Genomic DNA, 26547 nt, shown 5'->3' on the forward strand with positions numbered 1-26547 from the left:
AGTATAATAAGGGCTACACAAGATAAAAGTTGTAAAATGTGACCTAACATTGGGGGGGGGGTATAGTAAAAATGTGTTTAAACTTAAATTATCCATTTAGACTGATAGAAACAGAAGTTATCTGTAAGCCTTATAGTAACCACCATACAAAAGCCAGTAGAAGATACAGGAAAGTCCCCAAACTACAAAGGAAGAGACCAAGAAACAGGAGCTATAAAACACCAGAAAATAATTAACAAATGGCAGTGAAAATAATAAATTTAAAATGTCAAAATGGCAGTTAAGTACATACGTATCAATGCTTCAGTGTAAACAACCTGGGACACCTGGGTGGCTCACTCAGTTGAGCGTCTAACTCTTGATCTCAGCTCAGGTCTTGATCACAGGGTCGTGAGTTCAGCCCCATGCTGAACCCCCACATCCAGCGTGGAACCCACTTTCAAAAAAGGAAAAGACCTAAATTCTCCAATCACAAAAAACACAAGACCCAGGCACATGCTGCCGACAAGGGACTCACTTCAGCTCTAAGGATACACACAGCTGAAGTGGATAAAAAATTTCGATATTCCATGGAAAGGAGCCAAAAGAGATCAAGGCAGCAGCTATATATAGACAAAACGGACTTTAAAACAAAGGCTAACATATAAAGCAGGACAGGAGCACCTGGGTGGCTCAGTGGGTTAAAGCCTCTGCCTTCAGCTCAGGTCATGACCCCGGGGTCCTGGGATCAAGCCCCACATCGGGCTCTCTGCTCAGCAGGGAGCCTGCTTCCTCCTCTCTCTCTGCCTCTCTGCCTACTTGTGATCTCTCTCTGTCAAATAAATCTAAACAAACCAAAAAAAGCAGGACATTACATAATGGTAAAGGGGTCAACCCAACAAGAGGGTATGTTTCTAAACATTCCTGTAGCATCTATGCACCCAACATAGGAGCATCTAAATACATAAAGCAAGTACTAACGGACTGCAAGAAAAGGGGGTGGGAGGGAGGACTTGTCCCTAGTACCTGGATTCACAGGAAAACTAGTTTCAGACTAGGAAGGGGGGGGTGTCCCTACCATGCAGTGGTTTCTTATCCCACTCCAGAGCATGGCTGTTGGAAAAGAAGCCAAAAACAGCTCCTCTCTCCAGACCTCATGTATTTCCAGAACATCTGTGGTAACCGAGCAGCCAAGATACTGGGATCCGTGTGACTTCCGAAGCTAGATCACGGAAGACCTGATCGCTTCTCTTTTCTCTCTCGGATGACTCCGGAGGAAACCTGCTGCCATGTTACGAAGACACGCCAGCAGTCCTATGGTTGGGTCTGGGTGAGGATCTGAGCCTTCCTGCAAATGACCAGCCCCACCTTGCCAGCCAGCCAGGGGAGCAAGCCCTCTCAGAAGCACATCCTCCAGCCCAGCCCGGTCAAGGCTTAGGGTGCTAACCAGGGCTGCCGCCCCCGAACCACCATCTCCCAAAGAGCCACCCAAGCCAGAACCATCCAGCTAAGCTGCTTTCCCATCTCCAAACCCACAGAAACCATGCAATAGAATCTGTGTTTAAGCTGATTTGGAAGTAATATGCAGCAATACAGGACTGATACGATGACAAAACTTGTTTAACCAAGAAGGAAACAGGCAAGCTTTTTGCCAAAATTTATTCAATTGTAGGTACCCAAGACAGGACAAAGCTGTCTAGTGGTAGAGGCTCACCTTATCTCCAAGGTGGGAAAGAGTTTTACATGTATTATGTGCATGAAGAATATAAATAGGCTCCCAGCTACAGTTCCAAAACCAAGTAGAAGCTTCTTTGGAATGGTTGCTTAGATGTTCTCAGCGCATGTTGGAAAACACTTTCACGGACTCTGGGCTGGCAGGCTCGTCACAAATCCAGTCTTCTCTCCAGCACGTCTCTGTACCTCCCAGAAGCTGCGCAGGGGAGAGTGTGCTGCGTGGGGGGCGACCAGCTCTTTCAGCGGCTACAGCACGTGGACACTTGGACTTGATTTGGGAAGCCAGGCCCCCCGTTGTCCAAAACACGATCATCCCTACCACTCCTTTGCCTTGTCCCAGTGCTAGCCAAGTAGCTCAGAAATGCAGTGCAGTCTGTCCTGCTTAAGTCTGAGAAATGGCTCCTCTGTATACATGGCTTCCCCAGTACCCCCATCTGCCGGCACCTCTCAGATCAGGCGAGCAGCAATGTCATCAGGCCTGAGATCAACATGACACCTGGGATTCTCTTCGCCAACGTTGTCATCTGTCAGGGGAGCCTTCGACCTACAGCTCTGCCTTTATGGTTGCTCCCATGGAAAATGAAGCCTGGGGTACCAAGTCTGGTCCTCAGCACCGTGCAGGTCATCCGGCCCTGTGTGGTGCCGCGGGAGGCCCTAGCGACTGCCGGGGTTCACGGTCAGCCTGCAGAGCAGCCCTGGCCTGTCTCAAAAGCTGCCCAACCAGCTGATTCCAGATGGACTAAGAAATGCTGAGCACTGCAGATGGTAAGCCCAGGGAGAGTCCTGTCGGGGCGGGGGGGGGGTGCTCTCACACGCATGACCACACCGACTAGAAACAAGGGGGAAGTCCCCGGGCTGCGCCTATGGGTGGCCCTCTGGTCTGGGTCTCTCAGTGTCGCTCTTGCCTCACCGGGGCGGACAGCACAGGGATCCCCAGTCCCAGCAGCTCTGAGCACAGAGGCTGTGACTTGTCAGGAAGACAGGCCACACTCTGGCACCGTATTTACAGGCAGTGCGAGGGACGACACTGAGTGCTGATTACTTGGGTCCTACCAATCACCCTTGGAATCTTGAGTGTTCTCAGATTTGCTTTAACTGTTGCCCTTCCTAAGCCAGAGTTTGAAGAACAAATAAAAAATGTTTTTGCTTCGGAAAATGTCCCTTTTGGAAACTGCGTCCTAGGTGATGCTTCTAGATGAATTTTAGTGTCAACAGGATAGGTGAGCATCTTAGCCCAGTGGTAAAGCAGCCAGTAATTAACTCCATGTTAGGAACAAGAACCTGGAAAACAGGGGCGCCTGGGTGGCTCAGTGGGTTAAAGCCTCTGCCTTCGGCTCAGGTCATGATCTGTGTCCTAGGATCGAGCCCCACATTGGGCTCTCTGCTCAGCAGGGGGCCTGCTTCCTCCTCCCCCTCTGCATGCCTCTCTGCCTACTTGTGATCTCTGTCAAATAAATAAATAAAATCTTTTAAAAAGGGCCCCTGGGTGGCTCAGTGGGTTGAAGCCTCTGCCTCTGGCTCAGGTCATGATCCCCAGGTCCTGGGATCGAGCCCGGTGTCGGGCTCTCTGCTCAACAGGGAGTCTGCTTCCCTTCCTCCCTCTCCGCCTGCCTCTTTGCCTGCTTGTGATCTCTGTCAAATAAATAAATAAAATCTTAAAAAAAAATTTATTTAAAAAAAAAAAAAAAAGACCTGGAGAACAATACCAGTAACCTTACACAATATAGGGCTTTATAGGAGACAAAAATACCTTCACATTCATCATGGTGTTTGGTCCTCACATCAGCCCTGGGAGGCAAGCGAACAGCCAAGGCTCTCTCCACTTTACAGGGGGAGAAATGGTTTGCTCCAGGGCGATGGCCACTGTTAGTTTGAACTCTGCCCTTGCCGAAGATGAACTCTTAATTTAGAGACCGTGTTTTAGCCCTCAAGTCCTTTTCTCATAACGGAGCAAAACCAGCAAGAGTGACACTGATAAGACATGCTGCCAAAAGGACTCCAGAAACCAGTCCCCACTGTGTAGAGAACGTTCACGTAAGTTAGGGAATCTGCGAGGCAACCCCTACCGATCCTTAAGCTGGTAGCTCTACATCACCTCCAGAAGGAAGCTTCTCCAACACTGTAAATGCTCATACCACTCTGTACGTTCCCAACACATACCAGTTCGTATTGCACGTGGACTGGTTTCCACAAAGTGAAGGGCCAGGAGGCTCTTTCCCACCAGAATCCACCTAATACCTACCATCTTCAGGGTGATTTATAGATACACACTGAATGAAAGAAATTAAAATGCTTCGTGTTCTACTCAAGTCTCTTTTTCTGCAAAGAACAGAACCAATATGAAGTGAAAGGTTAAACAGGTGGCTATAAGAATACAGGTATCGGGGCACCTGGGTGGCTCAGCTGGGCCTCTGCCTTCAGCTCAGGTCATGATCCCAGGGGCCTGGGATCGAGCCCTGCATCGGGCTCCCTCCTCAGCAGTAAGGCTGCTTCTCCCACTCCCACTCCCCCTGCTTGTGTTCCCTGTCAAATAAATAAAATTAAAAAAAAAAGAATACAGACATCACAGAACCCAATGGTAAATCATACTGACTCACTTTTTCCTTTTTAGAACTTGTTTTATTTTTTAAGTAAGCTCTACACCCAACATGGGACTTGAAGTCACAACCCCAAGATCAAGAGTCACATGTTCTAGAGCCAGGCAGGTGCCCCAGATTGACTCACTTTTTTAAATGTAATTAAAATTAATTCCAAGCTGTTGACTGGGAAAGGGAAAAAGGGAAGGAGGGAGGGAGGGAGGAGGAAAAAAGGGGGAAGAGAGGGAGAAAAAGGGATGGTGTTGGGAGTAGAGAGGGAGGGAACCTTAATCATAGTTCTCATTTTCATAAGCCTGAACTCTACTGTCCTTCCAGTAATATGAAGGTAAATTTAAGTGGTGTTAGAATACCATTGCTCGTACTCACGAAACGTACGTACAGATCGCTGCTGGGAACCGAGATGCTGGAAGCAGAACAGCATCGGCACTAAGCATGCAACTCACCAACTAGGCAGAGTCAGGAATGTGCGGAGCTCACTTTTTTGGGGGCACACAGTAACAGCAGTTTCGGTCCTAAAATATGAACCTCCCGAGAGTATCTACAATCCGCAGCGACGTCAACCTCTCTTACTCCTGATATTCCTAACATGCACCTTCGCTTTCTTTCCCAGCAGCCCCGTCAGAGGATTACGGATTCTGCTCAGCTTCTCGAAGAACCAGCTTTTGGTGGCGTTGGTTTTGTTTCTGTTTTCTATTTCGCTTATTACCACTCTTCAGTACTTCCTTTCTCCTCCTTACCTTGGGAGAGCTTCCACCCTAAGAACTAGAAGAAGAAAAACAGATTTGACGCCCTTCATCTTTCCTAACAGGAACTTCGTGCTATAAATTTCCCTTTTTCCATCCTTGGTCCCACCGTGGAAATGAGCACGTTACCACAACCGGCACGCAGACAAAGGACTCAACACCGGGGAAGAGGGGACCGTGAGCCTGTGACAGCTGAAGTAGCGGGTAGGTTCTGAACTCACTCTCCCCCTCACGGAGGCCAGAGCCTCTCCCTCGCTCCCCTTGGCCCCGTTCTCCTGCTTTCTCTGCGCGCGCTCTCCCCCACTGACACAAGGCCCTCGAGGTCTGGGAGTACCCACGGCTGACTCTGACACTGTATGTGACTATGTCACAGTATGACGTTGCTGACTTCCTGTGCTGATTTTAAAACCTTGAGAAGAGTCTAACTGATCAACAGCTTGTATCAGTCGAAGATCGAAGCAGCTGTGGTCAGAGGCAGAGGGTGCTACTTTATGTAAAACTCCTTTCCAGGGCCAAGGGCCGCAGGTCAGGGAGACCCTCTGCAGACTTGCCATTACTTAGTTTAAAATGACCTTGTTTAAGCAGATACCTTGTGGTATCACATATGGGTGGGATCTAAAAAACAAAATAAATGAGCAAAAAAGCAGAAACCAATCCATAAATAGAGCAGATGGTTTCCAAAGGGGAGGAAGATGGGGGGTTGGGCAAAATGGGTGAAGGGGAGTGGGAGACATGGGTTTCCAGTTGTGCAATGAATACATCCGGTGAGAACCGAGACAGCGTAGGAATATCATTACTCGCATTCTAGTAGCATTCTGTGGTGACAGGGTAGCCTCGCTTGTGGTGAGCACAGCCGCTGTACAAAGATGCTGAATCACTATGTTGTGCACCTGAAACTACGGTAACACTGTGTCAACTACAGCAAAAAAATGGTGCATTTTTAAAAGCATTAAGAGGGATGCCTGTGCCCACGGATGTCTCCCTTCAGCCCCCAAAACCCTCTGGAGATCTGCAGTTAATACTTGAACACGTATGGGGCGCTGGGTAAAATGGCAGATTCGCCAAACCCCGTCCTAGACATACAGATTCAGCTTTGGGGCGGGATGCGGAAAAATCTGCCTTTTCAAAATTGCCACCTCTGGGGATCGGAGAAAGGGAGCCCTCCTGCAGTCGTTGGGAATGCAAGCTGGTGCAGCCACTCTGGAAAACAGTACGGAGGGTCCTCAAAAAGCTGAAAAAAGAGCTACCCTAGGACCCAGCAGTTGCGCTACTGAAGATTTACCCCAAAGGCACAAATGTAGTGATCCAAAGGGGCATGCGCTCCCCAATGTTTATAGCAGCAACGTCCACAGTAGCCAACTGCAGAAAGAGCCCAGATTTCCATCGAAGATGAATGGATAAAGAGGATGTGGTTTAAATATACAATGAAATACTACTCAGCCATCAAAAAAAAAAAAAAAAAAACTTGCCATTTGCCATGATGTGGATGAACCAGAAGGTATTATGCTAAGTGAGATCAGTCAATCAGAGACAACTATAAGATCTCACTCGTATGTGGAATTTAAGAAACAAAACAGAGAATCATGGGGGAAGGGAGGGAAAAAATAAAATGAAATCAGAGAGGGAGACAAACCATAAGAGACTCTTAACTATAGGAAACAAACTGAGGGTTGCTGGAGGGGAGGGAGGTGGGGGGATGGGGATTGAGGAGGGCATGTGATATGACGACACTGGGTATTAGACTGATGAATCACTGACCTCTACCTCCGAAACTAATAATATAGTATATGCTAATTAATTGAATTTAAACTAAAAAAGAAAAATTTTAAAAATAAAATTAGGGCACCGGGCACCTGGGTGGCTCAGGTGGTTGAGTGATTGCCTTTGGCTTGGGTTGTGATCCTGGAGTCCTGGGATCAAGTGCCGCATCCGGCTCCCTGCTCAGTGGGGAGTCTGCTTCTCCCACTATCCTTTCTCCTCATGCTCTCTTTCTTTCTCGCTCTCTCTCCAATAAATAAAATCTTTAAAACATAAATAAATAAAGGGCACCTGGGCAGCTCAGTTAGTTAAGCGTCAGCTCAGGTCGTGAACTCAGGGTCCTGGGATCCAGGCCTGCTTTTCCCTCTCCCACTCCCCCTGCTTGTGCTCCCTCTCTTGCGGTGTCTCTCTCTGTCAAATAAATAAAAATCTTTTAAAACATAGTAATAAAATAGGGGCACCTGGGTGGCTCAGTGGATTAAGCCTCTGCCTTCAGCTCAGGTCATATCTCGGGGTCCTGGGATCGAGCCCTGAATTCAGGTTCCCTGCTCAGGCGGGGACCCTGCTTCCCCCCTCTCTGCCTGCTTGTGATCTCTGTCAAATAAATAAATAAAATATTGTAAAAAATAAAAATAATAAAATAAAATGAGCACCTCTGATAGGTCTGGTGCAGTCCATGAATCGCATGGGAACGTCATTTTGCCTTGAAAGTTCTTCCAACAGATTCTAAACTGCCCCCTCCCGAGCACCAGCTTCCTAACAAGTAACTTTCTGTGAGACCCACCATGCCTCTATTCCCTTTCCTTAGGTACAAAAGAACAGAACTGTATAAAGCAAGCTGGGGCGTTGGACACAGGGTGACAAAGGGAACAGAAACTTTATTCCTGGCCTCACCCACACCCCTCCACCCTCACTGGTTGTCTTCCTTGAGACGCATTCCCCTCCCCAACACATGTAAACTGCCAATTAGAAAGTTTATCCAGAAGAAAGTCAATGGAACTTGGACTTTCCTGAAGTCCCCAGTTACCGTGGCTGCCCGTGTATTCTCTGACAAGGGTCTTTTCTTGATAAGGCATTAGATGTATGCCTGACTACCTAAAAGTCACTGAGTCAACATGCTCCTTGAGAGATTACACATGCAAGGAAAAGTCATTTGAAACTGAAAAGAATCTGAAGACCCCATTTATAGCTCAGTATAAAACACTAGAGTTTAAGCTGTTGCTTTCCTACCAGCAATAGTTAACAATTCAAGGATTCTAGTGTGCTGCTCCAGAATTCCTGTAATTTAAACAAATCCTATCACACTTGAGATCTGAAAGCCCTCGGGGGTGCCTAGGTGGCTCAGTCGGTTAAGCTTCCAATCCTTGATTTCAGCTCAGGTCACGGTCCCAGGACCGTGTAAGACTGAGCCTTGCGTCACACCCCTGGTCACGCTCTGCACTCAGGGGGAGTCTGCTTAAGATTCTCTCTCTGTCCCTCTATCCCCCAGCCCCGCCCTCTCTGAGCCCCGCCCTCTCGGAGAGCCCTCACGAACAAAGCCCCCGGCACCCCACTTCAGAGAAAGGAACTGAGCAGGATCTCGTTAATCCCTCTTGCCAACAAAGGGTGGCAAAAACAAGGGGAGGCTGCCGGCACCCCCGATCTGTGCCACTGAAGACCCAGCTGCCTTAAAGGTGAGGCTCATTTAGAAAGGCTGAAAGTAACTATTCCACTTAAAGTAACTCCCTTCCGAAAACAAAGCCAAAACCCCAGCTTCCTTGGAAGGATACCAAGAGCCCTGGGTGTTCTGCTGTTCGTGTGTAAACATGGAAGAATGTCAGTTATTCCCACTTCCAAGAGGGGACGGAGAGGGGCCTCTGGCGGCTGAGCTGCTGCCAAGTCCCGCCTCAGCCAAACGTGCGTCACAGCGGTCTCTGGAAACTGTTATTTAAGATCAAAAGGGTCTGTCCTCTTCCTGCCGTTCTCACCTTGCAGGATTAGAGGGAAAGTTCTGCCAGAAAAACAAAATGAAACCAAAAAGGGCCAACCAAAAACCACCCCCAAAAAACCCAAAACACGACCCTGGAGATGACATCGCCCTGGAAAGTTCTTTACTGCTGCCCACTCCCGTGCCCCCCACTTCCCTCCCCGAGTTCTTGTACAAAAATGCTCTTCTGCACACCTGGTTAACTGTGCGGTTGTACGCACCACACAAGGGAGCGCTTTCAAGACTCCATACTTGGTTTCCCGTGTTCCTCTGCAGAGGCCCATCCTTGGTGGGGGAGGAAAGCTCTAGCCTTTGCGTACAGCAACTCTGCATTCCCCGAGGCGGCTCTTCGGGTGGTGCAGGGAGCGATGGTACCAACCGCAGCGGGAACACTGGCCTGGCTAGCTGCTGCGGGAACCTCCCGCACAACAGAACCTGCGGAATGAAAACACCGGGGGGCGGTTAGCGCTAACCCACCACCACCTCAGTGGGATGCTGAACGAACACCACACAAGGACGACAGAGCACTCAGACATCGAGGCTGCCCTTCCACGCCCCACACACCCCCGCCGCACCCAGAGGCTGGCTTTCTGACAAACCGCTCAGTGCGGGCAACATCCCGGACTTCCCGCTGGCAGGAGCATCGGAAAACTGGACGGAGCTTCCGGGGGAGCGAAGTGGCCGGGCTGCTCGGGGCCAGGACCCGGCTCGGCCGCTCTCTCAGCGTGGCGGTGGGCAAGCTGCCGGACCTCAGTGCGCCGCCTGATCTGTGAGATGGGGATGTTGACAATACCTACCTCACAGGGGAGAAAAGGCGTTCATACGTACTAAGGTTTGGAGAGTAAGGCCTGGCACACTGTGAACACTTCGTGTGAATTTGCCAGTACAGAGACATCCCCCCCCCCAACCTTTTTTTTTTTTAAAGATTTTATTTATTTGAGAGAAAGGGTGAGAGAGAGCACACAAGCAGCGGGAGAGGCAGAAAAAGAGGGAGAAGCAGACTCCCTGCTGAGCAGGGAGCCCCACACAGGACTTAATCCCAGGACCCTGACATCATGACCTGAACCCAAGGCAGATGCTTAACCTACTGAAGCACCCAGGTGCCCCTCCCCGTTCTTTCAAACACAAAATGCAAGATACCATTCTTGAGGATTCTGCAAAATAAGAAAATCTAAACAGGTTATCGTTTGGTGATAAATTCTGACAAAAAGCTTAGGGCAGGAAGCTAACTCCCTTTAAGGGATAAAAATTCAATCAAACAAAAAACCTCCCCGTGCACCTTGGGTAGTAACCCAGGCTGAACTAACAAACGAGATTCCTTTGGATATTTCATCAGAGAGATCTATACAAAGCCATCATTTTCTATCATAATATTTTTTTTCAAGATTTTATTTATTTGACAAATAGAGATCACAAGTAGGCGGAGAGGCAGGCAGAGAGAGAGAAGGAAGCAGGCTCCCTGCTGAGCAGAGAGCCCGATGCGGGGCTCGACCCCAGAACCCTGAGATCATGACCTGAGCCTAAGGCAGAGGCTTAACCCACTGAGCCACCCAGGTGCCCCTCTATCATAATATTTTCACTTCTCAAACAGCTATGGTATTTTTCTGGAAACGTTTCCCCTCACCAACAGGTGCAGCCCTGGTCTGATTTCACCATCACCTCTAGGGGGCAGTGCAGCAGCAAAAATGCTTGCCTAGAGCAGGCACAGGAGAGGAGCACACGGAGCCTTTACCCACTCACAGATACCGACCCCCGCCCCCAAATACTCCCCATCCCACCATCCTGTGTGGGACAGTCATGCTGACCAAAAGATACACTTTAAACGTTCAAAGTGGTCTGTTTCAAGGACAAGAGAACTAAAGGCAGGTAGGGAAGGTGGAGGGAGAGGGTTTCTAAGAAACTAATGAGACCCTCCTGTTTTTGGAAGGGGCCACAGGGCATCCACTTTATATTCTTTGTTCACATGCTTTATACACTTTTGAACGTATGTATATTCCACAATCAGAACAATTGTTTTAGGAATGTGTTGTACGGGTAGACACTCGGCGAGGGTTTCCTTCCCCAGAGAGTAAGACAAAGGAAAAGCAACACTTGAGAGAACAAATGTCTCCCACTCAAACCTACTAAGTCCCCGCGTTCCCGCACATGTCCTCATGGGTCCACAAAAGCAGCTCGTCCCACTCCTGCGACCTCCTTTTACCGGGCATATTATTATCGCAAATAAAAACACATGGACACCAGCTAACAACTTCGACTTTTAATAATGGAAACAATTTGCCATTCCAGAAACAACTGCAGGGAAGAAAAATCTTCCCTATTAAAATAAACTCATCAAAATTATAAATATTATAACTTTTTTACTTCTGTGATTTAAAATGCTCCCCTGCAATACTACCCCCTTCATTTTTAACAACATTCTGGTACCATCACATGTTGGAAGAGAAAACAGTATTACAGCAAAGCTTAGTTTAATTTAACATAAGAATTTGTACAGTGATTTTTAAAAATCTCTGGCCCTAGTGGCCTTTTCTTCTTTTATGCATGAAAAATGCTGCTGCAGGAACCAGTGTTTGGGAGAAAACGTCAGTGTTCCAAGAACTATGTACTGACGATTTCAATACAGCAAGTTTTCCAAATTGCAACTTGTAGTGCACACGACAACGAGCGAGGTTCTGGATACTAGAGAGGAGGATGCCTGTTTTAGACAATCTACTTCAAGTAAAAAGAAAAAAGAAAGAAAAAAAATTCACAGATAACCATCAGCTACTACTTTAGGTTCTAACAGTGTCTTAATCTGAAAAACCAATGCTTCACAAAATATAAGCTTACTGGGTGGGCAATTCAAAGACCAGGTGTTGATAACAGTATACTCACACCCAAGCCACAGTCTGAACAGTAAAACCAGCATAAAAAATCATGAAGGCGTTCCCTGAACAGTAAAGTGTTGGATGACAATGTCACTAAAACCTCATCGATGCACTAAAAAGAAGTCACATGCAAAATTAAACAAGATGTGCCCCATACATATTTTATAGCTAGTTCTACTCCCCCCCCCAACTCTCCTTAAAAAGCTTAGGAAGATAGGATTGTCTCAGTAACGTGTGTGCACAGCAGACCACCGCGGACACCTGCCTCCAACAAGACGGGTGCTCTCTGCAAAGTCAGAAGTGCCACCAAGAAGGGAACAGAAATGCAATTTTTAAAAGGCACAGTTCACTTAAGAGGCAAAGAAATGAAGCACCTTGGAATTTCAAAAAGAATCCATTAGGTGTCACCAAAGTGTTGACAATTCCTTGGGAATTTATAAACAAAATGTATCTAGACTAAAAAACAAAAACAAAACAAAAAACAAAAACAGATTATAAGGCCCCTTTAGAACACAGCACAGCTTTCTTGCTGTTTTCAGATTGCTGCAAAAAACGAGGTTATTTAACCTGCTTTAAGGAAGGCTTCTATTGTGCACGCCTTTCTTTGGTTGGTAGAACACGCACTTTCGTTAGAGCATTTCCAGAAAGAACCCCTCTTGTGTGGTCAGCTGGTGTGTGGCAGGGCAGCAGCGAGGGAGTCCTCCCTTTCTGGCCACCCTCCTCCTCAGTCAAGTACTCCTTTTGGAAGGAGGATCTGATGGCACTGGGTGTATAATCCACATCCCTAATCTACCTTAGGGAAGAACAGACTGCAATTCGTAAGAGAAGGTGGGGAGAAGAGGGAAAAGTAGAGGAGGAAGAGGGGGAAGGGGAGGAAAAAGGGAAACTAGGGAAAGAAGGGGAGTGATTGTCACAAAAGTATGCAGTGAGCTCTCTACTTGACAAATCTCGCAGCTAACCGGAAAACAGCCACCCCCTATCCAAACTCCCTTTCCATTCAGAAAACAGCTGGGGTGGGAGACCGGGACCATAAGGTAACAAGAGCTAGCCCTCGGTCGTGGCCCCACCACCCGCAGAAGCGCCCCACCCCCAGAAGAGAGCACCAGGACGGGTCCCCAGAGAGGGCGACCCACCACAGGACCCCCTCTCTGTGGGCCTGCGAGGTCCACCTGGCTGGACGCTCATTCTCTGGGCAGCTGCACACTTCCCAGCTCCTCCCTCTGCTCTAGCTCCTACTTGCTTTGGCTCTGTTCCCACGTCTTACTCACCAGCACATCAAGCACTACACCACGATGGGCCTAACATCTCAAAACCCAAGGCTTTCCCGTCTGTAACCAAACACATCTTTCTCCCTGACCGCCCACCCTTCACCCAAACCACGTTCCCGCAGAGCTCCCCACTTCCGCTGGCGCCTTCTTCCATACTTGCTCTTCACCTTCTCAGTCCAACTCCTAACCAAACCCTTCAATGCCTCTGAGCTCCCGGCTTCCGGGGCCTCTGAATTCCCACGGATCGCTTCCTCTGACATTTAAAGACAGAAAACAAAACAGACAGGTAGTTTCAATACAGGGCAGTCTTCAGAGAGACTCCTTATTAAGCTTTAAAAAAAATCATCTGCCCGTCCTTCAGCTCAACTTCACCATCACATAATCAACTAAAACAAAGTACGGAAGAAAGATAAACCAAACAAAACCCAGAGTCGTGCTTCCAAGCCGTCTAGATGGCCCCAGAGGAGACCACAGATTCACAGCTTGCCGAGAGGTGAGCCCGCAGAGCCGTTGGACGGGCGGCAGCAGCCCCGCCGGGCGAGGCCAGAAGGCAGCGGGGACTAGAGCCCGGGGTCCGAGGAGGCAGGCCCCGGCGTCACAGGGCGTGAGGACGGTCCCCCCCGCGAGAGAGACCCCGGCTGGGGCTGCGCACGCAGGTCCCGCGCCTCTCGGCCGCGGGAGGCAGGGGAGGGCGCCTAGCCGGGCGTCCGCACCTCGCTGAGGGCTGCCTCCAGCTGCTGGCGATAGGCCGCGTAGCGCCGCTTCAGGCTCTGCATCTGCTCGTCCTCCTCCTTGTCCAAGATCCGCAAGAAATTCTGTAGCTCTGGAAGGCTGAAGGCTTCCCACTGTGCAAGGACACAAGAAGGAGAAACTCAGGTGCTGAAGTCAGATCGTGGGCCGGCACAGGTGGGGTTGGTGGGGGGAGGTGCTCCCCAGCTTCCCTCCCCCAGCACCCGGGCCCTCCGAGGACACCCGGGCCCACTCGCACCTCTGCCTGCCTCCACAGCTCTCCACAGCGGATCTCACTGGGGCCAAAGCACTCAGGGCCCCAAGCGCACCAGACATTTTCACTGCTGACCTGGCCCCTCTCTATCTGACCCCAGCAGCATCAGAAACCACTCTCCTCAGCCTCTCCCTGCAGTCACCACCATCACCTCCACATTCTTCCACTTCCCACAATCTTACCAGCTGCTACACAGCTCTCCAACTGGCCTGCTCTTCTCTACTACCTCTGCTGCCCCCCTCTGCATTCACCATCCTCTTCTCCAGCCCAGGGACAAACTCACCCATAACCTCCTTACACCACTCTTCTGTTTCCCCATCTGTTCCCTCAGGGGCCAGGCTGAATATGAATACTCTCCATAAAATGCAAATCTAGGTGTGTCCCTCCCCTGCCAGAATCCTTCGGTGGCTTCCCCTGGTCATTCCTGCTAAATCTGAAAAACCCTGACACCTCTAGCTCCCCTCTCTCTCTCACACTGTCCCACTCATTACATCACCCTCAGTAGCTTCACTCACTTTCTCCACTCTGCCTGGCAAACTCCTACTCAACCTTCAAGTCTCAGCTTAAATGCCACTTCCTCAAAGAAGTCTTCCATGATTTCCTTGCTCTGTTCCTTCTGACCCAGAACAACACCTATGAGAAGCTCTCACTGAGCAATGGTAGCCCTGATCACAAAAGATTTAAAAATTATGGGGATCATTTGCTAAGCATCTCCCTCACCTACTCTTTACTACACTGCAGCTGTTGTGCTTCTCACTATCTGGGCTTTGCTGCTTGCCCTGGAGACTCTGAGTTGCTTCCCCAACAGCACCCGGCACCTAGCAGGCACTTTAAGAAAAAATTTTTAATTCATCAGTAAAGGTCAAGAAAGATACTTGGCATCACCAGGAAGGGGTTTTTTAAATTTGTTTTCCAAACAAAACATCTTCCAAAAGGGGGCCATGGGTCCTAGGCTGAGAATCATGGCCTTAAGCAGAACAATTTTTCCTCTAAAGGTTTATTTATTTATTAATTAGAGAAAGAGAACATGTGAGCAAGTGCACACAAGCAGGGGACGGGGCAGAGGGAGAGAATCCCAAGCAGACTCACTGAGTGCAGAGCACTGAGCCCATCCAACGCTCCCAGGCTCAATCTCACTACCAGGAAACCATGACGGGAGCCAAAATCGAGAGTCGGAAGCTCAAGGGACTAAGTCACCCAGGGGCCCCAGGAACAATATCTGACAGGGAACTTCCAGGTGTGGGGAGGGAAAGGACCAGAGATAACCTAACACAAGTAGAACAGATGGAACAAATGGAATAAAACCACCAAGTAGGCATAATGGTACAAGGCTTTCTGGAGAATTCTGACCTGGTTATTAAAGAAAATAAGAAACATGGAGTAGGAGAACAAACTTTCTACAATAGAATATTCTGTTAATTAAGACAGCATTATCTTCCTAAAACTCCCCAGACCAAGCTCCAACTTACAGATACATAATTTACAAGGCATGTTTACGTGTATTTTTAATTTGTAACTCAAAACCACCTTTAAAAAAGTAAAAAGTCTTTAGCCCCACTTCACAGATTTCAAATCTGAGGGCTGAAAGACTGGAAGATTCACCTAAGGTCATGCTCCTAAACTCACAAGAGGACCGGTAGGAAGTAGAGTTTTGGCTTCCTGACTTTTTTTTTTTTTTTTTTTTAAAGATTTTATTTATTTATTTGACAGACGGAGATCACAAGCAGGCAGAGAAACAGGCAAAGAGAGAGGAGGAAGCATGCTCCCCGCCAAGCAGAGAGCCTGATTCAGGGCTCGATCCCAGGACCCTGGGATCATGACCTGAGCTGAAGGTAGAGGCTTTAACCCACTGAGCCACCCAGGCACCCCTGGCTTCCTAATTATTAGCCTGGAAACTATTCTCACTGCATCACACAATGTTCTACGTGGACAATTCATGCCATTTCTTGTTCAGGCAGAAGACAGAGACCATGGCTTGCCCCAAGACCCAGGAATTTACTCAAGTGTCCTTTTAAAGTTGGCGGCTGGACCATATAAAGTGCTTTTTTCAACTGAACTGGCCTAAATTCAATCCTCCCTGGAGACAAAATGGCAAATGATGCATATACAAACGTAATTTCTAAATCACTGTGGCAAGAAGAAAAAAAAAGATTCTAGAAAGTTTTATGTCTCTCGTGGTAGAGAAACTCCTGCATTTCCCTCCTTTTTTTTTTTTTTTTTAATTCCATTTCCTTTTATTTCTCTTTAAACAAATGAGCCTGGAGATGTTTGTAGCAAACATATGGAGAGTATCAACTTTCACAGTTTAGCTGCATTAGGGTAATTTGGAGGTAGAAGAAGTGAAATGGGATCTTCGGGTGGGAAAAAGATTTCTTACTTGCTCTTTTCCCACCTCTGAAAATTATAAACCAAGAGAATAGATATTGTTTAAAAAAAAAATTCTATTGTAGGCTAACCTTGGGTTCATCTCTGACAATTCAAAAACACACAGAAAGCTGTCCTCCAGACTCCTCTCCCCTCCCAAGAAACACAGACAGGCAGCTAGACAGATGCCCACCTGCGTGCATTCTCTCTCCTCCTGCCCAACCCTCCCCACCCCCGAGGAAATAGAGTCACTAGACTCAAGCAGTAAACCAGGGCCAGCTGCTCTCTACAGTGTAAAGCAAGAATGAACAATCACTTACCTCTCCAATTTCATGTTCACGAAGAACAAAACTCAGCGTGTCTGTTCTGGGCCCAGCCACCAAACGCAGGTAGAGCGGATGCTCCCGATCCGAAAGCTTACAGGCATAGACTGCGTAAGCAAACAGGCAGCCCGTTACACAGGATCTCATCTTTCCCCAGACCATCCTCCTGGCTTTCCAGCCCCTCCTCCGGATCAAGGCAACGCAGCCCGTGACCCAGCCACCCAGTCACCGTCCTCCCTCTCCTACTGCTGTGAACAGCCGGCGGTGGAATGAAATCTACGCTAGTTCTGTTCTAGCTGCACAATACGCGCTGTGCCTCAATTACAAAGGAAATAATCCTCAAGAATGAACTTTAATGGGTATTAGTTAGTCCAAGGATGGGCCTGTAATTCATTCTGCTCCCCCTTTTAGAAAGCAAGATAATACACTTACAAAAGCATCTGCAACCCCTTTAAGAAACAGTAAAAACATACCATCCGAAGAAAACAAAATCAGAGTGAATCTCTCTATACATTTAGAATTATGAGCAGCCACAAACAAACCAAGCAGTCAGAACGCGGGCTCTGCTGACTGCAGGCACAGCTGTGTGTGTCTCTTGCAACCCATGGGGACACACACGGAGACACACACAGGGTGCTAGCACTGCCTCAGCGCTGAAAGATTCTGCCAGCCATGAGGATAATATTTCAACAGGATGCTATTACTGTCAGTCCATGCGGCTCAAGTCCAGCGGGCAGGCAACGAAGCTTGCCGGATACACCATCTGAGCTCTCTATGGTATCCTGGCACTTCTGGATACGGCCACATCACAGGTACTGATTTCCCTGGAGATGTAAATGCCCATGCTTCAAGTCTGGGGCCTCCTGAGGGTAGGAACCTTGGCCTAGGTCCTCTTTGTATTCTGCAGGGCTCAGCCCATGGTTTGGGGTCAAAGAGAAATATGCATGCTCAGCAACTAGCTGCGTTTCCTCCCCCAACAACTGAAGGCTATGTCTAGCACATCAAGTTAGTCTATTTTCCTCCACTGCTGCTAGAGGCTGTACCCCAAAAAAACAGAGGTTAAGTAGCTGGACTGCCCACACATCTTGTGCATTTCCAAACAAGCACTTGGTGACTCCCAGTATCATGGTTATCCACCACTGGTGATCAGTTTCTGCTGGAGCACTGAACTACCATGTTCAGTTTCACACAGTTCCTTACTATCCTCTTCCTACTCGCTGCATGTGGGCATGAAGTTCAGACAGGCAGACCCCAGAGGACAATGTTATTCATCCACTGTATGTGCCTCTGGGGGGCTGGGTGCCCCACTGCCCCTGGGTCACAGCTAGCGAGGCGAGCTCAGGAAACAGAACCCGGGATGATGCCACGCACATCAGGAAGTCTGCAATGTGCAGTATCACACGCGCCTGCCCATCCTCCAAGTCTCCAAGGAGGCAAGTCCCCCAGACCACCCCTGTTCAGACACACATCAAACGTGGAATGTGCTAATGAAACCTTCAAGCACAAAAGCATTCTTTTTCATCCTGAAGAGCATTAAAATTAAGGCTTACAAAAAAACTCAAAGCCATCCCCTGGTGCACACATCACAAAATCCTCCACAAATGCCCATCACATGTGGATGCCTTGGACCTCCTCAGACCCACAAGTGTCCAACTCAGGAATACGGAAAGCCAGGAAACGGGAAAAGGGTTAAGCCAGGATCACCACAGCTTCCAGAACCTGTCCCTGGGCTCTGACATACATACACCCAGCAGCGTTCCTGCTGCTCATGACGACAAAGACATAAAAGCAGACATCATTTTCATCTGAGGCCTGGCAACATACCTTGGTCTTCCCTATGACAACGCTTATAAAGTGCAAACTTGGCAGGGCTCTCGGTCACGAGAAACTTCTTGAGCAGGGCCTCGATCACTTCCCCGACGGTGTTCATGCTGCTGATGTGAAGCGTGTTCATACAGCCATTGCTACCGGGAGCGAGTTTCCCAGAAGTCTGAGGGGGTCTGCAGAGCTCCATCTGGACTTTAATGAAGCCAGTGTAAATCCCATTTGAATTCTGAAGCAGGAAAAAACACACGCTGTTAGATGAAAGGCGAGATACTCTTTGTCTGGTTCTGTGCATTTACTGCTCTGTGGCACAGCTTCACTAAAGATCGCCCCGAAGGGAAGGACCTCAGAGGGAGGTTAACACTACCCTAGCAAAGTGCTTCCAGAGATGGGGTCTGTAGGGCAGATGTGGCAACAGAAGCCTCCTCGTGCTGTGGGGACAGCGGTCCAGGAGGGATGCCTCCAAAACCACATGTGAAAGGTCAGGGCCCACCGGAGAGGTTACAGTCCACCGAAGCAGAGGCCAGCCAAATCCCAAGACACACTGGTGCGTGGCAGACGGGTGGGGGCCAACTGCTGGAAGGAAACTTCTGCAGCTGGTGACCAGCTATTACACAGAAAAGGAAGGTCGTGGGGCGCCTGGCTGGCTCAGTCCATTAACCTTCTGCCTTTGGCTCAGATTGTGATCTCAGGCACTTGGGATGGAGTCCCTGCACGGGCTCCCCTCCCCAACGCATGCACATGTGTGCTCCCTCTCAAATAAATAAAATCAAGGAAGGAAGGAAAGAAAAGAGGGAGGGAGGGAGGTTCTCTGTGTCACTTGGAAACACCCAAAACCGAGGGAACAGAACCCAAACAAGCTACCTCATTCCTAGTGCCTATCACCCTGTGTCCTAGATGATCAATTTCGCCAAAATGTTTGGACACAGCATACCCCACACCGCGCAGGGCGTGGGGTGCGTGACGATGCATCTTGGTGGCCTCGAGCAGCTACAATGCAAACTACAGATATTATAAGCACTTGTCTTTTTTGTCTTAACATGGTATTTGTATCTCCTTCTACATACTATTTTTTACACATTTTATTGAGATATGCTTTTCATGGAAAAAAAAAAAACCTGCACGTATTTAAAATACACAACTTGCTGAGTTCAGCACTTGTCTTCGCTGATGGTAGACTTATTATTTCTTAGTTACCAAAAACAGTAATAATCGTCTGCTCTTCACTTTTTCTTTTTACATCCAGGAAAAAACGTATTTTAGTGTTTTATTAAAACAAAACCTCAGGTGTTACATAGAAATGAGACCGTTAGGGGCGCCTGGGTGGCTCAGTCCTTAAGCATCTGCCTTCACCTCAGGTCATGATCCCAAGGTCCTGGAATCGAGCCCAGCATCCGGCTCCCTGCTCAGCAGGAAGCCTGCTTCTCCCTCTCCCACTCACCCAGCTTGTGTTCCCTCACTCGCTATGTCTCTATCAAATAAATAAAAATCTTCAAAAATTTAAAAAAAAAAAAAGAAGAAAAGAAATGAGACAGTTAAAACATTTTTAAAAACCCCCCTTTTTGGTCCACTATTTTTCTTCCTTTCCACAAGATCAATTTACCATACTAATTCGACTGTTCATTCTTGTAGAAAGTATTCCACAACACTTCAAATTTCTATTTTTGCAATGTCATCTCCATGGGGGAGGGAAGAAGAGCCGATGGTGAGTGCAGTATTTCTCCTTTGATGAAAAGCGCATTTGAAAACAGACAAGCATCACTGTTGGGAGTAATGAAGAAAGTCAAGAGCCTGTGTCCCGCTTCCCCCTCTTCAAGGCGGCCCAATGGGGAGGAATCCTTTATCACACGGGTTTCCGTGTAGCGCTCCTCCCCAAAGGTCACAGACTTCAGCAGGGCCTGCTTTAAGCCAGTCACTCTGTCCTTGGCTGAACTGTCCGTTCACAGCCAACAGCCCGAGAGGCAGAAGTCCAAGGGCCCTGGAAACGGACACCACGGGATGGCAGGTGCCTCGAGGAAAGTCACGAAACGTGAGGACAAGCAAAGACGCCAGTCCCGTCCGAGGCACATGAATACTCTGGCTTTGCTCTGGCTCTTCTCCCCCTGTCACTACGCCCCATGCCTTCTCCCGCCTCCACCAGCTCTCCACTGAGTTCAGTGTTGGGTTCCACAGAGCAGGAGCCTCAAACAACGTGCAGGAGGAGGCTGAATACTACATCCGCCCACCTTCCGAGGCAACCAGCTGGGAGGAATCCTGGCTCAATTCTATTCTAACCCACGGGCATGAAATCCTTTTCCCAACACTTCCCTACTTACTTGCACAAGAGAAAACGGATGTAAGCCTTATCAGAATTTGAGGTACCACCTGTATGTTAAAGAGGTGATGGCAATCCTCGATGCTAAAAATCTTTCTGGGGGGGGTCACAAAACTTTTTTTTTTTTTTTTTTTAAAGATTTTATTTATTTATTTGACAGAGAGATCCCAAGTAGGCAGAGAGGCAGGGAGAAAAAGGGGGAAGCAGACTCCCCGCTGAGCAGAGAACCTGATGCAGAACTCCATCCCAGGACCCTGGGATCAGGACCTGAGCCAAAGGCAGAGGCTTAACCCACCGAGCCACCCAGGTGCCCTGGGTCACAAAACTTTAAAGTATTAACTGCTGGGTGCGATAAAGCTACTTCAAAATATAACTTTAATCTGAAAGCTGCAGAAGTACTCCACTTCATCGTCTGGCGTACCCTAACCATTTAGCATCTGCAAACGCTACTGAGAGACTTTAAGACACATGGATGGTAAGACCAACAGTCTGTATCCGTCTTCTGACAGGTGCGGGTGCTTACCAAGGTCATCTTCAACTTGTCTGTGACAGCCAGGTTGTATTTATGGACTTTCTCTTTGATTTCCTCTTTGCTGAGGTAATTGTGGGTTTCCTTCTCTTTCTCCACATCCTAGAAGGAAAACCAACCATGCTACACATGAACAAGCACAAAGAAAAATGCAGGAGCATGGGGAGCACTATAAAGGACACTATCAAGATATCTGCAAAGTGCAATTTCAACATGTACCTTTAACTGAAAATCGTAACTGTGATTGAAATTTGGTTTTGATAAAATTATTTTTTTAATGTAGAATATAAAGTTTTGTTCTAAATAAATATAGTTCTGCACTGCAACTTCTTTATCCTTTCCTCCTCCCGAAAATAAAAGCAAATTCAAGGGAAAGTAAAGGGGTTAAAGGAGTGTGCATTTTTACTAAGACTGTGTTATAGTGTGGATACTGGAAGATATACAGCTTTTTGATTTGAACAGTGGAGTGCATAAATCCTGGCTTCTTTTCGCATTCCACACAAGAACTCTGGAGCACTTCACCTTGAAATATACACACGGGCACAGAGGCATACACACGCCCTCTCATTGTCAAATCCCAGGGTCATCCACCAAACATGGCTTTCATTCCTTCAGACCAAGTCTTCCTGAGAGCTATATGGAATAAAACTAATCTATCAGTAGCTAAAAGGAACACTTAATATTATTTTGTAAAGCTGTCCTTTTTAAATTTCCCTTCTGCACAAACACCATTCTCTCTGAGTACGTGCAAGACTGGTCATTTCCATTTTAAACAGTATCCACAGACACACACCAAAAGCTTCCCTTTAACATGTTCTATGAACCTTATGGTCTTTATAGCTTCACCATATTTACAAGCAAAAAGTACAGTAGTTAGTGATGTTAGCTGGCACTCACCAATGACCCAAATGGTAACTTACCTTCCGAACAAATCCTCATGTCAAGACACAAGTAGCCATATCTCCCCTGCCCACCCACTCTTACCACTCCCAACCCCTCCAGTCTCAACCCAGCTGACCTTCCACACTGTGGATGCGACAACATAGTTGTAACCCTCTTACCACTCACTGAAGGATTCCCCAATGGTTTACTGTCTAAAGAGCTCAACCAGCGCAGGACAGTATGCAACGTCCTTCTATAATATGCAGTCACAGGGGGCGCCTGGGTGGCTCAGTGGGTCTCTGCCTTCGGCTGGGGTCATGATCCCAGGGTTCTGGATCAAGCCCCGCATGGGGAAATCTCTGCTCAGCAGGGAGCCTGCTTCCCCCTCTCTCTCTGCCTACTTGTGATCTCTGTCAAATAAATAAAATCTTAAAAAAAAAAAAAAAATACGCAGTCACAGACACCCAAACCTCAGTGTGCGGGGACCCCGTGAGGCCAACTATCCAAGACGCCTGCCTTGTGTTGCATTTCACTCTCCCAACAACCTAACCAAGTAGACATTATTCCAGTTTCCAAAGGAGATCAAGTTCTAAGTAAATTCACCTGCCAGCAGAAACTCAGCTGTTCCGTGGTGGCAAGACTCCCTCCCAAAGCCTACCAACCCTCAGTAACTCTGGTTCCTGAGACCTCTTGGGGCAGGGGTTGTGTGACACGCTCATCTGGGGACGACCCAACTAGTTAACAGACCAAACTCAATTTCAATCGGGTCCTCTGTGTTGTTTCCACTAACACAAACAGGTTCCCACTGTCCCTGCCTGAGTCAAAGGCTACATGATCACATTCAACCCTGAGTAGCAACTCAAAGGATGAAGGGTCCTAACTAGCTTCAAGTCAAAAAGAGAAGAGCAACTAAATATGGACTGATTTATCCTCCACTACAAAACTTCTGAAAAGGTGTCTACCTTTTTACCAGAGGCTACCCAAGCCGGTCTCTGTTGCCATCTCCTCATGGGGAGCTAGTGCTACGAAGCCACAGGGAGTGGCAACCGAAGTACTGGCAGGAACACTTTAATAAAGAATGTAAAAGGGCTCCAGGAGCGCCTGGGTGGCTCCATTAGTCAGGTGTCCAACTCCTGATTTCACCTCAAGTCATGATCTCAGGGCTGTGAATGGAGCTTCTCACTTAGAGCAACTCTGCATGTCCCTCTCCCTCTGCCCCTCCCCCTGCATGTGCGTGCATATGTGCTCGCGCGCACGCTCTCTCTAATAATAAATAAACTCTGCAAAAACAAAACAGAACAAAACAAAAAAACAACATAAAATGACTCTTGATCCATTCAGGTGTCGAGTTTTTTTAATTCAAAGCATGAACATAGGGGTACGCGGACTATAAAGTAGGTCAGTAACTTCCCAAGTTTAGCAGCTCCCTGAAGTCAGATAGGGTCAGTGTTGGTACTGCTGGAGAAACAGAGAGCATCCTCGTTCCCCAGGAGGAGGGGGCCTCAAAGTCCCTTGGGGAGCATTCTGTCTGCCAACATAGAACCCCAAAGCAATCCTATTTTTGGTGTCACTGGTTAGGAAAGGGGAAGGGAAAAAAAAGCTGTAGATTAAAGTAACTTTTCAGAAGCTTCAGTGACTATTTCTAAGGAAATTCAAAACATACATTGCACCTCTCTGATTGCCCGGCTCTTTCCGATCCACAATTCACTGGTCACAGGCCACAGCTGAAAAAGATAATGAGGCCTTGTTCCCACGTTCCTTTTTCAGTAGATTGCCCAAGGCTCTCCCCAGAAAATACTAAGAAGTGGCCAGTAAGAGGTCTCCACTTCACAAATGTGAGATGTGGAACCAGCGGGGCATGAGGGTGCTGTGACAAAGCAGCCCAAATCCAGCAAGGCCAGGGCTCTGACCCAGAGTCTGTCGCCCACTAATCCCGTGCCCTCAGCTCAATGGCCCAAGTCCACTTCCTAGCAAATAAAAGGGACCAGCAGTGTGAATCATCTTGATCTCAAAAGTGCTTCCAGGCCTAACATATGGCAATTTTGCAAAGATCTGCTGCTGCTCTCAACAGTGTGACCTATGGAGCGAGATGGTTCCACTTAGGAATCAAGGCAATCAAAGGCCCACCTTAAAAAATGTACCCAGGGGCACCTGGGTGGCTCAGTTGGTTAAGCCGCTGCCTCTGGCTCAGGTCATGATCCCAAGGTCCTGGGGTCAAGTCCCACATTAGGCTCCCTGCTTGGCAGGAAACCTGCTTCTCCCTTTCCCACTCCCCCTGCTTGAAGCCCCTCTGTCACGGTCTCTTTGTCAAGTAAGTATCTTTTTTAAAAAAATTTTAAAATAAATAAATAATAAAAAATTAAAAAATTTTTAAAGTACTCCCCCTACCATGGGGGAAGGGGGGCGCGCACCTGGGTGGCTCAGTCATTAGTCGTCTGCCTTTGGCTCAGGTCATGATCCCAGGGTCTTGGGATCGAGCCCCACATTGGGCTCTCTGCTCAGCTGGAAGCCTGCTTCTTCCTCTCCCACTCCCCCTGCTTGTGTTCCTTCTCTGTCAAATAAATAAATAAAATCTCGTGGGGGGAGTACTCCCAAAGTAAAGAGGAGGGCCTGGGTGGCTCAGTCAGTTAAGCAGCCGACTCCTGATTACGGCTCAGGTCAGGATCTCAGGGTCGTGAGCTCAAGCCCCATGTCGCTTAGCATGGAGCCTGCCTGCGATACTCTGTCCCTCTGCTCCTCCCCCACACCCTACTCTCTAAAATAAACCAGTTAATTTTTAAAAATGAACAAAATAGCTAACGGTACCAATACGGCAGCATATGCCCACCATAGGGGCTTACTGCGTAAGTTAAAAGATAGGAGAAGCCGAAGAATGAAAAGGAGAAGAGACAAAGAGAATGCTTAAGAGCAAAGAGGCAGGGTCAAGTCAGTTTAGTGAGTTCCTTTTTTTTTTTTTTTCTTTCTTTAAGAATTTATTTTTAAGCAATTTCTGCACCCAGCCCAGGGCTCCAACTCACAACCCCGGGATCAAGAGCCAACCGCTCTACAGACTGAGCCAGCCGGGCGCCCCCAGGGAGTTCTTCACCGCAGATGCTTAGCTAAGCACCCATCACCCCTAGGCCTCCTCACATCAGCATTCCCAGAAGCTTGAGGAAGTCAAAGGAGCTAGCTGATCTGGAAAGAGAAACCTCCCTTGGATCGCTCACACAGGCATAACCGAGACATGCTCGTGTGACAACCATCCTTCCTTCTCAGAGATTAAAACTCAAGGAAACCATAAGGAGCAGTTAACAGAAAGGAGGGGGCCCCAAGGACCTCCAAGATCCTTTCAAGGCGAAACACCCTGTTATTAAAGGATCAACGGAACATAGATCCCACAGAAGCAGCTAATACCTAGAAGGCTAGAACCCTGATTTTTTTTTTTTTTTTTTAGTATTCAGATACAACTGACATATAACACTTTGTTTTAGGTGCACTGCAAAGGGATCTGACATACATATATACTGCGAAACAACCACCACAAGTTAACAAAGCTCATCAATCACCTCACATAATTATAATTTTTTTTTGGGTGAGGAGAACTTTTAAGATCTCCTCTCTTATGTGAAGTCGACTGACCTAGCACTTGCACACCTCATGGCCATGGACCAAGGGCTGCTCTCTGAGCAAATTATTTCCTGAGCTGCTGCTGTGTGCCAGGCTCTCACGCAAGCATGGGGACAGTGGGTGCCACACCTCCACCATCGCGGGGCTTACCTTCCAGCACAGGCTGGGGAGGAGTGAGCAAGGTGGGGAGGGAAAAGGCCTCTGAAATGACAACTACGCAGCGTCTGGGTGGAGGAATCCGGAAGCTGGGAGAAAGGCGGAGAAGTCACAAGCTCGGCCTGGAGTGGAGAACACTGGCTTCTTTTAGTGTCGTAATTGGAGGAAGTCTCTAGAGCTGGAAAACTTCCAAATTTTTACCCCTTTACAAGAGAACACCCCCCCCCCCGCCTTTCCTCTCCCATAGGGAAGGATCCGCCTGCCCCTCCTCTGAACACCAATGCCTTTGGGAAGACAGCCTTACAAGAAAGAAAGAGAAAAAAACATACCACCCACAAGGAACAGAGTAGGTAAAAGGGTGCAAAAGGTGAACATAAGGAGGGGTTTTTCAAAACCTGCGTGGCAAGTGCAGGAGAGAGAAAACAGTAGAGACATTAACCTTGACCTGCGCTGGCAAGGACAGGAAATGCACCGGGCGCCTGTGTCTGAATGTATCCTTATTGTTCCCGGGCACAAAGGCTGCCCGGCCACGCCCAGGTGTGTCTGCGGGGGGGGGGGGGGGGGGGGGGGGGGGGGGGGGGGGGGGGGGGGGGGGGCAGTCACATGTCCTCTCTTTTATAAGCCACTTTTCATT

General features: G+C 48.2%; 1 protein-coding gene across 1 annotated transcript in view; it reads right to left on the reverse strand.

The window, feature by feature from the left end:
* Positions 1 to 11029: 11029 nt before the first annotated feature.
* The window catches only part of LOC111142121 (Ras association domain family member 3), a 75030-nt gene continuing 59512 nt past the window's right edge, over positions 11030 to 26547 (reverse strand). Inside the window, exons 2-5 of the mRNA XM_022495094.1 lie at positions 21264 to 21371; positions 18427 to 18655; positions 16600 to 16709; positions 11030 to 13757 (exon numbers count right to left, since the gene is read on the reverse strand). Of these exons, the coding sequence (XP_022350802.1) occupies positions 13608 to 13757; positions 16600 to 16709; positions 18427 to 18655; positions 21264 to 21371 (597 nt within the window). The 3' untranslated portion in view covers positions 11030 to 13607. The remainder of the gene's footprint in view (positions 13758 to 16599; positions 16710 to 18426; positions 18656 to 21263; positions 21372 to 26547) is intronic.

The sequence above is a fragment of the Enhydra lutris genome, unplaced genomic scaffold, assembly GCF_002288905.1.
Source record: "Enhydra lutris kenyoni isolate GAN:26980312 unplaced genomic scaffold, ASM228890v2 scaffoldscaffold7, whole genome shotgun sequence".
In the NCBI taxonomy this organism is placed as follows: domain Eukaryota; kingdom Metazoa; phylum Chordata; class Mammalia; order Carnivora; family Mustelidae; genus Enhydra; species Enhydra lutris.